Source organism: Bos mutus, chromosome X, assembly GCF_027580195.1.
Source record: "Bos mutus isolate GX-2022 chromosome X, NWIPB_WYAK_1.1, whole genome shotgun sequence".
NCBI classification, from domain to species: domain Eukaryota; kingdom Metazoa; phylum Chordata; class Mammalia; order Artiodactyla; family Bovidae; genus Bos; species Bos mutus.
This window is the reverse complement of record NC_091646.1, coordinates 77,517,579-77,530,083: the sequence shown is the minus strand read 5'-3', so window position 1 is coordinate 77,530,083 and position 12,505 is coordinate 77,517,579. Positions and strand designations below refer to the sequence as shown.

Below are 12,505 nucleotides of genomic sequence, written 5' to 3'. Positions count from 1 at the left end.
CAAAATTCTCCAAGCCAGGCTTCAGCAACACGTGAACTGTGAACTTCCCGATGTTCAAGCTGGTTTTAGAAAAGGCAGAGGAACCAGAGATCAAATTGCCAACATCCTCTGGATCATGAAAAAAGCAAGAGAGTTCCAGAAAAACATCTATTTCTGCTTTATTGACTATGCCAAAGCCTTTGACTGTGTGGATCACAATAAACTGGAAAATTCTGAAAGAGATGGGAATACCAGACCACCTGACCTGACTCTTGAGAAACCTGTGTATGCAGGTCAGGAAGCAACAGTTCGAACTGGACATGGAACAACAGACTGGTTCCAAATAGGAAAAGGAGTACATCAAGGCTGTATGTTGTCAATCTGCTTATTTAACTTATATGCAGAGTACATCATGAGAAACACTGGGCTGGAAGAAGCACAAGCTGGAATCAAGATCGCCAGGAGAAATATCAATAACCTCAGATATGCAGATGACACCACCCTTATAGCAGAAAGTGAAGAGGAACTCAAAAGCCTCTTGATGAAAGTGAAAGAGGAGAGTGAAAAAGTTGGCTTAAAGCTCAATATTCAGAAAACGAAGATCATGGCATCTGGTCCCATCACTTCATGGGAAATAGATGGGGAAACAGTGGAAACAGTGTCAAACTTTGTTTTTTGGGGCTCCAAAATCACTGCAGATGGTGACTTCAGCCATGAAATTAAAAGACGCTTACTCCTTGGAAGGAAAGTTATGACCAACCTAGATAGCATATTCAAAAGCAGAGACATTACTTTGCCAACAAAGGTCCGTCTAGTCAAGGCTATGGTTTTTCCAGTGGTCATGTATGGATGTGAGAGTTGGACTGTGAAGAAAGCTGAGTGCCGAAGAAATTTGGACTGTGAAGAAAGCTGAGTACCGAAGAAATTGATGTTTTTGGACTGTGGTGTTGGAGAAGACTCTTGAGAGTCCCTTGGACTGCAAGGAGATCCAACCAGTCCATTCTAAAGGAGTTCAGTCCTGGGTGTTCTTTGGAAGGACTGATGCTAAAGCTGAAACTCCAGTACTTTGGCCACCTCATGAGAAGAGTTGACTCATCGGAAAAGACTCTGATGCTGGGAGGGATTGGGGCCAGGAGGAGAAGGGGACGACAGAGGATGAGATACCTGGATGGCATCACCCACTCGATGGACATAAGTTTGAGTGAACTCTGGGAGTTGGTGATGGACAGGGAGGCCTGGCATGCTGTGATTCATGGGGTCGCAAAGAGTTGGACACAACTGAGCGACTGAACTGAACTAAACAGAACTGGGCTTAGAGCCCAGTTATTTTCCCTTCCCTTTCCCTCTTTTTTCACCTCATAAAGGCCATAATGACTCCTGAGAGTCAGGAAACTGAATTCTGTAGTTGAATCTGTCATGGACTGACTTCTGGGTGACCTTGGTCAAATCACAAACTTCCCGAGCCTCAGTGTCCTCATGTGAAGAGCGAAGAGTGGTGTATGTGGAATCGATGGTGCTTAAGGCCGCTTATCTACACAAGATGCCTGTGGTTCTGTCCCTCTCACCTGTACTCTTGTTCTTAAAGACGGTCCTTGCCTGCCTCTTTTTTCATGACCATATTCCAGCATACAAAGCCAAGAACTCTCCGTTCCTTAGGGTAGGGGTAGGTAAGGGAGTTTCCCTGGCCCCCAGCCCTTCACCCGCAAGGATGTTCTGATTCAGAACTCTTCTTTGGTGGCAGCTCTGACTCCAGCCTCTCCTTCTGTCCCCACAGCTGACCAGGTATATGGAGACCAGGACATGCATGAGGTTGTTCGAAAGCACTGCATGGACTATCTGGTGAGACCTTGCAGAGACCTTGGGGCGAGGGCAGAATGGAGGATCTCTTCTCCACATAGACATTGATCCTCTGATCTTTTCTGCAGATGAAGAATGCTGACTACTTCTCCAACTATGTCACAGAGGACTTTACCACCTACATCAACCGGAAGCGGAAAAACAACTGCCATGGCAACCACATTGAGATGCAGGCCATGGCAGAGATGTACAACCGGCCCGTGGAGGTGTACCAGTACAGCACAGGTACTTCTGTGGTGGGTAGGTGAGCAGTTGATCACTTGTGGTCTGAGCCTGTTCCACCCAGCCCACTGTGAATCCTGTCTCCTCTTTCTCTGCAGAACCCATTAATACATTCCATGGGATCCATCAAAATGAGGATGAACCCATTCGTGTCAGCTACCATAGGAATATCCACTACAACTCAGTAGTGAATCCTAACAAGGCCACCATTGGCGTGGGACTGGGCCTGCCATCATTCAAACCGGGGGTAAGCATGTCCCTGTGCCTAGAATGGATACTGGAGATAGACCAGAAGACCAGAAATCTCATGCTGGGGCCTCAATTTTGCCCCTTGCCCACAAAAGTGTCCTGTTAACCTCTCTGAGTCGCCTCTAAGGTCTCACTTCTGAAATTAGGAAGTTATCCAAGGTGATCCCTCAGGGCTCACTTTGTGGTCTCAGTTTGCCTGTCTGAGCTGGTTCACCTATCTTTTGTGCCTGTTGAGAGTTGGCATTTTGAGATATGGAGTCAAACTTGGGAACCGTGAACCATGGCTCAGTCTATGTATCTTGGTACCCGCATGGATCCTCCTCCAAACCCCAGCACAGACAGACAGCTGTGGTCACAGAGACTTGGAATGTAGGCCTGGCCCCACCACTTGCTGGCCTTGGTATCTAAGTCAGGTTGTACAAGTGATTTGACTGGCAGCTTGGGTGATACAGAAAGTGCCTAACACTGGGCCTGGTACCTATTAGGTGCTCAGGAAAGGGCAGTAGATTTTCTCAGCACACACTGACAGATTTTCATTCTCTGTCTCAAACACTTGTCTGTTAGGGATTTTGCTATCTTCTGTTGAGGTTTCACTTCCTACAAAAGTACTCCTGCCTCATTTTAGGAAACACACCCTAACACCAACACACCCTCCAACATAGAGGTTTTTGATGTGGACCATTTTTAAAATCTTTATTGAATTTGTTAGAATATTTCTTCTGTTTTATGTTTCAGTTTTTTTGGCTGATAGGCATGTGAGATCTTAGCTCCCCAACCAGGGATCAAACTTATACCCCCTGCATTAGAAGGTGAAGTCTTAACCCCTGGACCACCGAAAGTCCCCATAGAGGTTTTTTGGTTTCATTTTTTTAAATAAACCTTCAATCTAAGAACAGTTTTAGATTTATGTAATTATTGTGATTAGAGAAATCCTATATACTCCACTGTGATTAACATATTATCATAATATGTTTGTCACAATTAATGAACCAATATTGATATATTAACTAAAGACCATACTTTGTTCAAATTACCTCAGTTTTTGGGCTTCCCAGGTGGCTCAGTGGTAAAGAATCCACCTGCCAATGCAGGATACACAGGTTTGATCCCTGGGTGCAGAAGATGCCCTGGAGAAGTAAATGGCAACCCATTCCAGTATTCTTGCCTGGGAAATTCCATGCACAGAAGAGCCTGGAGGGCTTACAGTCCATGGGGTCGCAAAAGAGTCGGACACAAATGTGACCAAACAACAACAGTAGATGATACCTTCAGAAAGGGATAAAACAAAAACAGATTACCTCAGTTTTTCCCCAGTGATCTTATCTGTTCCAGGATCCCATCCAGGATACTGTATTACATTTAGTTGTCATGTCTCCTTTGGCTCCTCCTGGCTGTGACAGTTTCTCCGAATTTCTTTGTTTTCAATCTGTTTACAGACTCTATGACCTTTTCTAGAATGTCATATAATTGGAATCATACAGTATATAGTTTTTTCAATGGCTTCTTTTAGGTAACACTGTGCATTTAAGAGTCACTCCTGACTTTTAGTGGTTTGACCACTTGTGTCTTTTCTTTTTCCTTTTGTTAAACTTGAGTGCCCTAAGTTTTTTTTTAATAGATTTAATTATTTAGAATAGTTTTAGATTTACAGAAAAATTAAGATAGTGCAGAGTTCCCACATACCTTCCTCCCTTTTGCACAATTCCCACATACCTTCCTCCCTTTTGCATAGTTTCCCTATTATTCACACGTCAGATGACTGTAATATATTTGTTATATGAACCAGTATTGATACATTGTTATTAACTAAAAGTCGTCATACCTTTTTATTCTCCTTTGTCTTTGATGGCTTCTCACATTTTCATGTTTTTGGTGACCTTGGCAGTTTTGAAGAGTACTAGTCATGTATATTTGGAGAAGGCAATGGCACCCCACTCCAGTACTCTTGCCTGGAGAATCCCATGGACGGAGGAGCCTGGTAGGCTGCAGTCCATGGGGTTGCTAAGAGTTGGACACAACTGAGCGACTTCCCTTTCACTTTTCATTTTCATGCATTGGAGAAGGAAATGGCAACCCACTCCAGTGTTCTTGCCTGGAGAATCCCAAGGATGGGGGAGCCTGGTGGGCTGCCGTCTATGGGGTCGCACAGAGTCAGACTCGACTGAAGTGACTTAGCAGCAGTCATGTATATTGTAGGATGTTTCTCTTGGAATTTGTCTAATGTATTTCTCATTAGACTTGAGGTTATGGGTTTTAGAGACGGGGGTCACAGTGGTAATGTGGCATTCTTATCACATCATATCAACAGTATGTAACGTGAACATGATTTGTAACTGTTGATGTTGACCTTGATCATCTGGCAGAAGTAGTTTTATCAAGTTTTCTCCACTGTAAAATTACTCTTTGCCTACCCGACTCCCTTTTCCATGTTAGACTGTGTGGAAGGAAATCATTTATACTCCAAACTTAAGTAGGGTTAGGGGGACTTCCCTAGTGGTCCAGTGGCTAAGACTCCACCTTCCCAGTGCAGGGGGCCCATGTTTGATCCCTGGTCAGGGAACTAGATCCCACATGGTGCAACTAAAAAAAAAACCCAGTGCAGCCAAATAAATAGATAAATATTAAAAAAAGAAGTAGGGATTAGGGAATTTCCTGGTGGACTAGTCATTAGGACTCCACACTTTCACTGCCAAAGGCCTGGGTGCAGTGCAGTGCAGTGAAAAAATACAAATAAAAGGTGAAGGTTATACTCCATCTCTTTGAGGGCAGAGTATCTACATAAATTATTTGAAATCCTTCTGCAAGGGAGATTTATCTCATTCTCCATTATTTAGTTAGTCATTTATATCATTGTGGATGATGGATATTTATTTAATACTTTGGGTTATAATCCAGTACTATTTTTATTTTGATGCCCAAGTTTTTCCAGTTTTGGCTATTGGGAGTTCTTTTAGTTGGTTCCTGCATCTCTTTGAAATATCCCCATCATTGTGGTAGTGTTTGTGTGTTTGTGAGGAGGTGTTTTTTGGCTTGTTTGTTTTCATTTTTATTTTATTTTTCATTTTCATTTTTATTTTGAATATTTAACTTTCTGGCACTACAAGGTGCTAGAGGCTCATCTTGTATATTCCTTATCCCATTTCTAGAACCAGCCATTTCTCCAAGGAGCCTTAGTTCCTTTTATTGGAGAATGTTATATTAGAAACCAAGATCTGGGTGCTGAGTATGCTCTTTGCTATTGGGGTATCCTTGATTTAGGCCCTTTCAGCTGATAGAGCAAGAAAATATATGTATAAACTAACCTGTGTGTATGCACATGTCTAGAAATATTTCTGTAACCTTCTGTATCTGAATGACACCATGGTTCTTACTGATACCTTTAACTGAGGGGCACCATGTTTTAATTTGCAATTCCTAATGACAAATGATGTTGAGTGTCTTTTCATGTGCCTATTTACTCTCTATCTTCTTTGATGAAGTTGTGTGTCTAGACTTTTTTGCCCATTTTTAATTGGCTTATTCTAACAGCATTTTGCATTCTTTTTGGACTGTTATCCCTGGGTAAAAAATTATACTTTACACCATTAGTGTACACACACGTTGGTGTATGGTGTGTATATGTGCATTAAAATAAGTTTTCACTGAACGAAATTTACTTTTATTCCGTGGGATAGGCACTGATACTTTTCATTATTCCTTTTTAAAAAATCTGTTATGTCTCACAGCCTGACACTCTCATACGGTGTTCCACAACTCATAGTACCCCACACCATGCTGACACTGTCCTCTTGTCTACTTAAATGCCCCAATACTCAAATCTACCCTGTGCACACAGGACTCAACTTCTTAGGTGATCTTTTCTCCTTGTCCCATCTGGGCATAGGTGAAGAAGGCCTCAACAACTGAGTCATCAATCGGTGAGGTGTCTTTAAATTCTAACCCTGGCTGGAGGGCACCTGACTGCCCCAGACTTAGTACATCAGTTGAGGTATCTTGGGGGTGGCAGCAGGACTTCTGAATATAGGAATTCGAAATGACAAGTCCCCCAACCCAAGCCTGCCTTCCCCTAGTCCCTGATGAATAGGCAGCCTGTCTAGGGGGTGCTTAGTAAGAGTATCCGCCTTCCTGCCTCTCTTCTGAGCCTGTGAGCCCACCTCCCTAAGCCACTTCTGGCTCTTGGCCAGAGTTCAGAGTGTCACCTCACATCCCTGTTCCTCTCCCACTCCTTGTAGTTTGCAGAGCAGTCCCTGATGAAGAATGCCATAAAAACATCAGAGGAATCATGGATTGAACAGCAGATGCTGGAAGACAAGAAGCGGGCCACAGATTGGGAGGCCACAAATGAGGCCATTGAGGAGCAGGTGGCCCGGGAATCCTACTTGCAGTGGCTGCGGGATCAAGAAAAACAGGCTCGCCAAGTCCGTGGCCCCAGCCAGGTGGGTCCTGGGGTCTGTCACTAGCCCGGCGAAGAACATGTTACTTCCCATGTTCTGTCCCCAAACAGGCAGAAACAGACTAAGCGATTCTGACATGTGGGAGAGAAGGAAGATCCTAGCCTTTTCTGTACCTCATCTTGGCCTTAGTCTTGGCATTGTGCCTTAGAACTCTCAACACCTGTGCAGAACAAGCTCTTTTTTTTTTTTAAGGAGTGAGGGAGGGCAGCCACTGGTGGTGAAATGCCAGATTCACGAATAGTTTCAGAGGGACAAGCTTTTGCTGAATGTTCTTGTGTGCCAGACTCTGCTGAGGATGTAAAATCAGGTCCTGCACATTCCACCCTCAGTGATCCTGTCTTTTGATGGGGAGACACATGCATCAGTGGAGCCCTTGACTCTGACTGGAAGACCAGTAGAGGTGGGGGGTCTGGTCAGTCTTCACATAAAAAGGTTGAATTTTTAGGGCAGGGAGTGAGGCAGGGCAGCCAGGTATTTGAGGAGTCACAAGGAGTTTATAGAGTGATTAATAGATGTTGGCAAGAGCTGACTCATTCGTTGAACAAGTATTTATTTCAGGTCTATGCCAGGCACTGTTCTTAGTGTATAGGAGTACATTGGTGAGCTGGGCAGTCCCAGGTCTGTCTTTGTGGTGCTTCCATTTATGCAGAGTGGAATGAAATAAACATAATGAATAAATCAGTTGAGAGGTGGTATGGATGAAAGATGTAGAGCAGGGTAAAGGGGATGAGTAGGACTGAGTAGGGCTGGGAGTTCACAGTATTAAATAGCATGGTCAGAGTTGGCCTCAGACCGGGTGAGATTTGAGCGAAAACTTGCAAAGGTGAGGGAATTACGTGCCTATACCAGGGAAGACAGAGGACCAGCTAGAGCAAAGACCCTGAGGTATGTGCACAGCTGGTGTGATTTGGAAGCAGCCTGGAGGTCAGTGTGGCAGAACAGAATGTAGTAGTAGATGGAGTCGGAAAGGTGGGTGTGCCGTATTGGAAGGGGCTTGTGACCTTCCAGTGTGGCCTGTGGTGAGGACTTTGGCTTTTCTTCTGAGTGAAGCGAAAATGATGAGAGGGTTATGAGCAGGAAAAGAGTGGGAATTTAGAATTTAACAGGATCCTTCTGACTGCTGAGTGTAAAATGGAGTTGAAGGGGCAAAGGTGGAAGCAGGAGACCACCAAGGAAAAGATGACTATAGTAGCTCTGATGATTGATGGTAGTACTGGCTAGGGAGGCAGTCAGAAGGGGATAGAGTCTGGATCTATTTTGAAGGTGGAGTAACAGGTTTCCTGTCAGACTGGCTGTAAAGGTCTGAGAGGGGCTTAAAAGTGCTTACCTTGATCCTGTGGTCCATGATGTGACCATTATTGGTAGCCTATGTAGAAGGTATTTCATAGCCAGGATTCTGGGAGGGAGTGAGCCCTTTGGGAATGGGGCAGAGGACAGTTGCAACTGCTATTGGTCTTTACCACCACCTTCCTCACCACAGCCCCGGAAAGCCAGTGCCACATGCAGCTCTGCCACAGCAGCAGCCTCCAGTGGTCTTGAGGAGTGGACCAGCCGGTCCCCAAGGCAGCGGAGTTCAGCGTCGTCACCTGAGCACCCTGAGCTGCATGCTGAGCTGGGCATCAAGCCCCCTTCCCCAGGCACTGTCTTAGCTCTTGCCAAACCTCCTTCACCCTGTGCACCAGGTCAGTGACTTGCTGATAGGGAGCATGCACGGGTCAGGAAGTTCTGCCTAGGCCCTGAGCCCTGCCTTTGACTGTCTGTCTGCCCCAGGTACAAGCAGCCAGTTCTCGACAGGGGCCGACCGGGCTACTTCCCCCCTCGTGTCCCTCTACCCTGCTCTGGAGTGCCGGGCCCTCATTCAGCAGATGTCCCCCTCTGCCTTTGGTAAGCCTCTTCTATCTAGGGTCTAGGGGCCAGCTGGGAGTTGGGGAGAGATGGAAGAAGCAGCTGGTCCTGAAAAGGGGGCTTCTAGAGCCTCTGGACATCTCCTCAGGAAAAGAGAGTTTTTCAGGCCCAAGAGTCTGTCCCAGAGGGGATGAGTGGGGTTTTGTAGGCTCAGAGGAGCCTTCTCCTTAGAGAAAAAAGTGGTAGGGGTCTGAACGGGATCTCTCCAGAGCCAAGAATCAGCAGAGGGCAAGGAGAAAGCAGGCTTAAAGTGCTGTGTCATTCTTTTCCCCTTCCTCTTGCCCAGCAGGTCTGAATGACTGGGATGATGATGAGATCCTAGCCTCGGTGCTGGCAGTGTCCCAACAGGAATACCTAGACAGTATGAAGAAAAACAAAGTGCACAGAGACCCACCCCCAGACAAGAGTTGATGGAGACCCAGAGACTGGAGACATTTCCCAATCCCCACCACTCCTGCCCTCTGGTGCCACCCCACCTTCTTTGGCTTTCTTCCCTCTTGCCTTCTTCCTTCTTTCCGCTTCTTTCGCTCCTCCCCACTTCCCTCTGGCTGGCCCACCCCTGCGCACCCTCTCATCGCTGCCACCACCACCATCATCATCTGTCTCTTCGCCAGCTGATGTGCCCTGTTTCCCCTGCACAGCACCATCCCTGCATTCCACAGGGGACTTGGGCAAGGGTGCTGAAGGTAGGCGAGGGGCACACAGAGACAAACCAACTGGCAGCCAGGCAGCCCCGGAGGAGAGACAGCAAAGTCTCCCTGCCCCCTATTCCTTCCAAGATCAGAAACTTGTCACCCTACCTTCACAAATGATACCAGGGAGGTGGGAGGAAGAAGTGGGAAAAAATCCCCTTTCCAGTACCCTTAAAAGGTCTGAGCCTTCAATATTGAGGTTTTTCTTTATTAAAATATACTTTTATCTTATAAAATCAATCAGTGATGTAGACAACAGATTGGCTCTATGAAGGTGACATCTCTCTGGTTTGGAGGCAGGTAGGCCACGGGGCACAAAGATGTGGTTGAGGAACCTGGCCTCCAGCTCTGTGGAGATGGGCAGGATCTAGAGTATAAGCCAGGGTGGGGTGGGAGGGCAGGAAGGGGCAGGTGTCAAGTGGGCTTTGGACAATGAGACTCTGACCTCGCTGCATTCCTTATGCTTCCACCACCACCACCAGTCTTTTTGGAATCTCAGGGTGGGGGGTACTTTTGAGAATCATGGCTGTCGCCCAGGATTTGAGTGTGGGGGGTGGGAGCAACCTCGGCAGATGGGGCACCCATGCCTTGCAGGTGTCAACAAGATCCACCATCTGTAATGTCCTTGGCACAATAAAACCAAATGTCAGTTTCCCCTGAGCGCCTCTGTTCTGTGTGGGGCAGGGGGTGGGTGAGCCTTTTGGTCAGAGGCGGTGATGGCACAGACCTTGGCTTGACTTCTAAGGGCTATATGCTCTCCATTGGGGTCTCTCTGGAGGCCCAGAGTTTGTTCATACTTGATTCATTGCTTACTGAATCAGCCTTTGGACCTGTTACCACCAAGAAAGCTCTGTCTTTGCCCACTGCCCCTGCCTCAGTATTGGCACAGGATGTAGCCTGCCCACCCTATTTCCTGGGGTGTGATGGGAACAGAGAATTGAACTTGATGGCAGGGACTGAATGTCCCAACTTCTGTGCCTGCCTCTAGCCCCAATACATTTGCTGTTTCATTGTGAGTATTTGATGAGGAAATGCTTTGGACAGGCACAACAGTCGCTTCATAGCAACCTGAGTTTAGTGGAAGTGACCAGGGGGTGGACCCCCCACACAAGCACACTGGGTTTTAGAAATTGAGGAATAGCTATACCTTTTTTATTCATGTTCCCAGTTCTCTTGACACTTCTGTCCCTGCCCTTCCTAGAGAGAAAGCCAAGGCAAAGAAGGATGGCTGGCCCCAGGTTTTTCAGTTGTTTTTTTCAGTGTCCCTCAATAATGGGGTCCCTGTGGAAGGATGTATGTCCAGCTCTGCAGATGAGGATGTGGCTATCTGCAGGTGTCTCTGGAATCCACTGGTTAAGCACTGTGCTGGAGAGTTGGTTTAAAACCGGCTTTTTCTAACTATGTGGCTTTGGTCAAGTCGCAGGCTCTCTGAGTTTCAAGTGTCCCACGTATAGGACAGGAGTGATAAATATCTACTACCTCACGCCCTCTCTGTTGTGAGCATTGAGAGAGTGTATATGGTCAACATAATGAATGACGGCACGGTGCCTGGCACATTCTGAGAGCTCTAATGTTAGCAGGTATTATTTATTATCTTAAAGTTGAAGTTTCTGTACTATTTGGCCCCTGACTACTTCATCTTGCCTCTCTGTCCAGTTTTCCTTGGCCTCCGCCTGGAATTTGCCCTTCCTCTGTCCCAAGCCTCCAACTTTGTCTTTCAAGATGGGTAGAGGGTCTCCTGAGAAGCCCTGTGTGACCCCATTTACATTCTCACCTTTATCTACAGATATGTCTTTACTTCTTCTCCAGTAACTGTACTATCAAATTCCTGGGCAGGGCTATGATGCCTGACTTAACCTGTGTATCTCTTAGTATCTGCACCCCCTCTAGGGCCTTGTAGGCTTACAGTAGACCCCTAATAAATGTTGGATGAATAAGGGAGAGTACCTGTGTATATTTGCTTTTTGAGTGTTTGTGTGTGAGAGAGACTGGTGAGTCTAAGCCTTTGTGCATCTCAGAGTGTCTCTAGTTGTGTGTGAGATGAGGGCTTGTTTCCAGGTGTGTCAGATGGGGACTGCGTGTGGGACTCAATCTCTGACAGTTTGTGTCTGTTTCTGAGACAAGTGCATGTCTGTGTGGGTCTGTCTGTGACAGTGCATCTGTGGTTTCTTTCCGATAGGGTGGATGAATGTCCGTTTGTATTCCTGTGACAGATTCTGGGTAGCTATTTCTGGATAGTTTGACAGTGCTGCATGTCTGCTGGTGTGTGTGTGTGTGTGTGTGAGAGAGAGAGAGAGAGAGCGCGAGCAACTGACTGGGTGGATCCGTGTCTGTTTTTGTGATACTGCCTATCTGTGGCTCTATCACATAAGTATATGTATGTCTTTGGAGCAGTGCATGTGTGTCTTGAGCGTCTGTGTGTCTTCCTGTGACAGACTTTGGGTCTCATTTCTGGAATAGTACTAGTCTTTCTGTGACACTGCATGTCTGATGGTACAAGTATCTTTGTGACAAGTTTTGGTGGTGTGTCTGACAGGACATTTTTGTGTCCTTGTCATATGGCAGTGTAGGTGTATGTGAATCTGTCTGGAGTGCCTTTCTGTAACTGCATCTCTGGTGTCATGCTGGGACATAACTGGCAGCATGCCTGCTTGACAGTGGATTTCAGTCTCTGTGACAGTACATATCTGTATGTGTTTAGGACAAGCTCATGGGAATGTGGCAATGTTGTGTATTTCTCACATGGTACTTCCCTGTGTGTGTGTCTTTGGAGTGCATGTCTGTCTGCCTGCAGCATGAGGCCTGTTATTTCCAAATTTGTGGCTAAGGGTATTTTATCACCCTTCTGAGCTCCCGCGGTCCCTGTGTGTGTCTCATCCAGAAACACATCCCAAGCCACCACCGCTCTGGCTTGCTCCCACCTGCAAGAAGCACCCCTCCTCACTATTCCAGAATCTGTACTTGCTGACTGGGCTCATGGCCAGGTCTAGCCAGGTCTGTCTACATTAAGGGCTCCACAGCAGTGGTGGTCAGATTAGTCCTCCCTAACGGCTGAACAGGTTCTTCAAGGATCCCTGGCTTTACTTCCCGGGCGGAGGCCACCTGTCGCCTAGAGGGCTCTGGACCTGGTTTGAAGAGTACCCTTCG

General features: G+C 46.5%; 1 protein-coding gene across 4 annotated transcripts in view; it reads left to right on the top strand.

Annotated features, from left to right (window-relative positions):
- OTUD5 (OTU deubiquitinase 5) overlaps positions 1-11,295 on the top strand; it is a 29,304-nt gene extending 18,009 nt beyond the window's left edge. For 3 of the 4 annotated variants that reach the window (XM_070365685.1, XM_070365683.1, XM_070365684.1), the window contains 7 exons: positions 1,754-1,818; positions 1,905-2,061; positions 2,157-2,305; positions 6,540-6,743; positions 8,242-8,443; positions 8,532-8,645; positions 8,953-11,295. In XM_070365685.1, coding sequence (XP_070221786.1) covers positions 1,754-1,818; positions 1,905-2,061; positions 2,157-2,305; positions 6,540-6,743; positions 8,242-8,443; positions 8,532-8,645; positions 8,953-9,077 — 1,016 coding nt within the window. In that variant the 3' untranslated portion in view covers positions 9,078-11,295. The remainder of the gene's footprint in view (positions 1-1,753; positions 1,819-1,904; positions 2,062-2,156; positions 2,306-6,539; positions 6,744-8,241; positions 8,444-8,531; positions 8,646-8,952) is intronic. The other variant, XM_005887658.3, reaches the window with a different exon arrangement.
- The last annotated feature ends 1,210 nt before the right edge of the window (positions 11,296-12,505 follow it).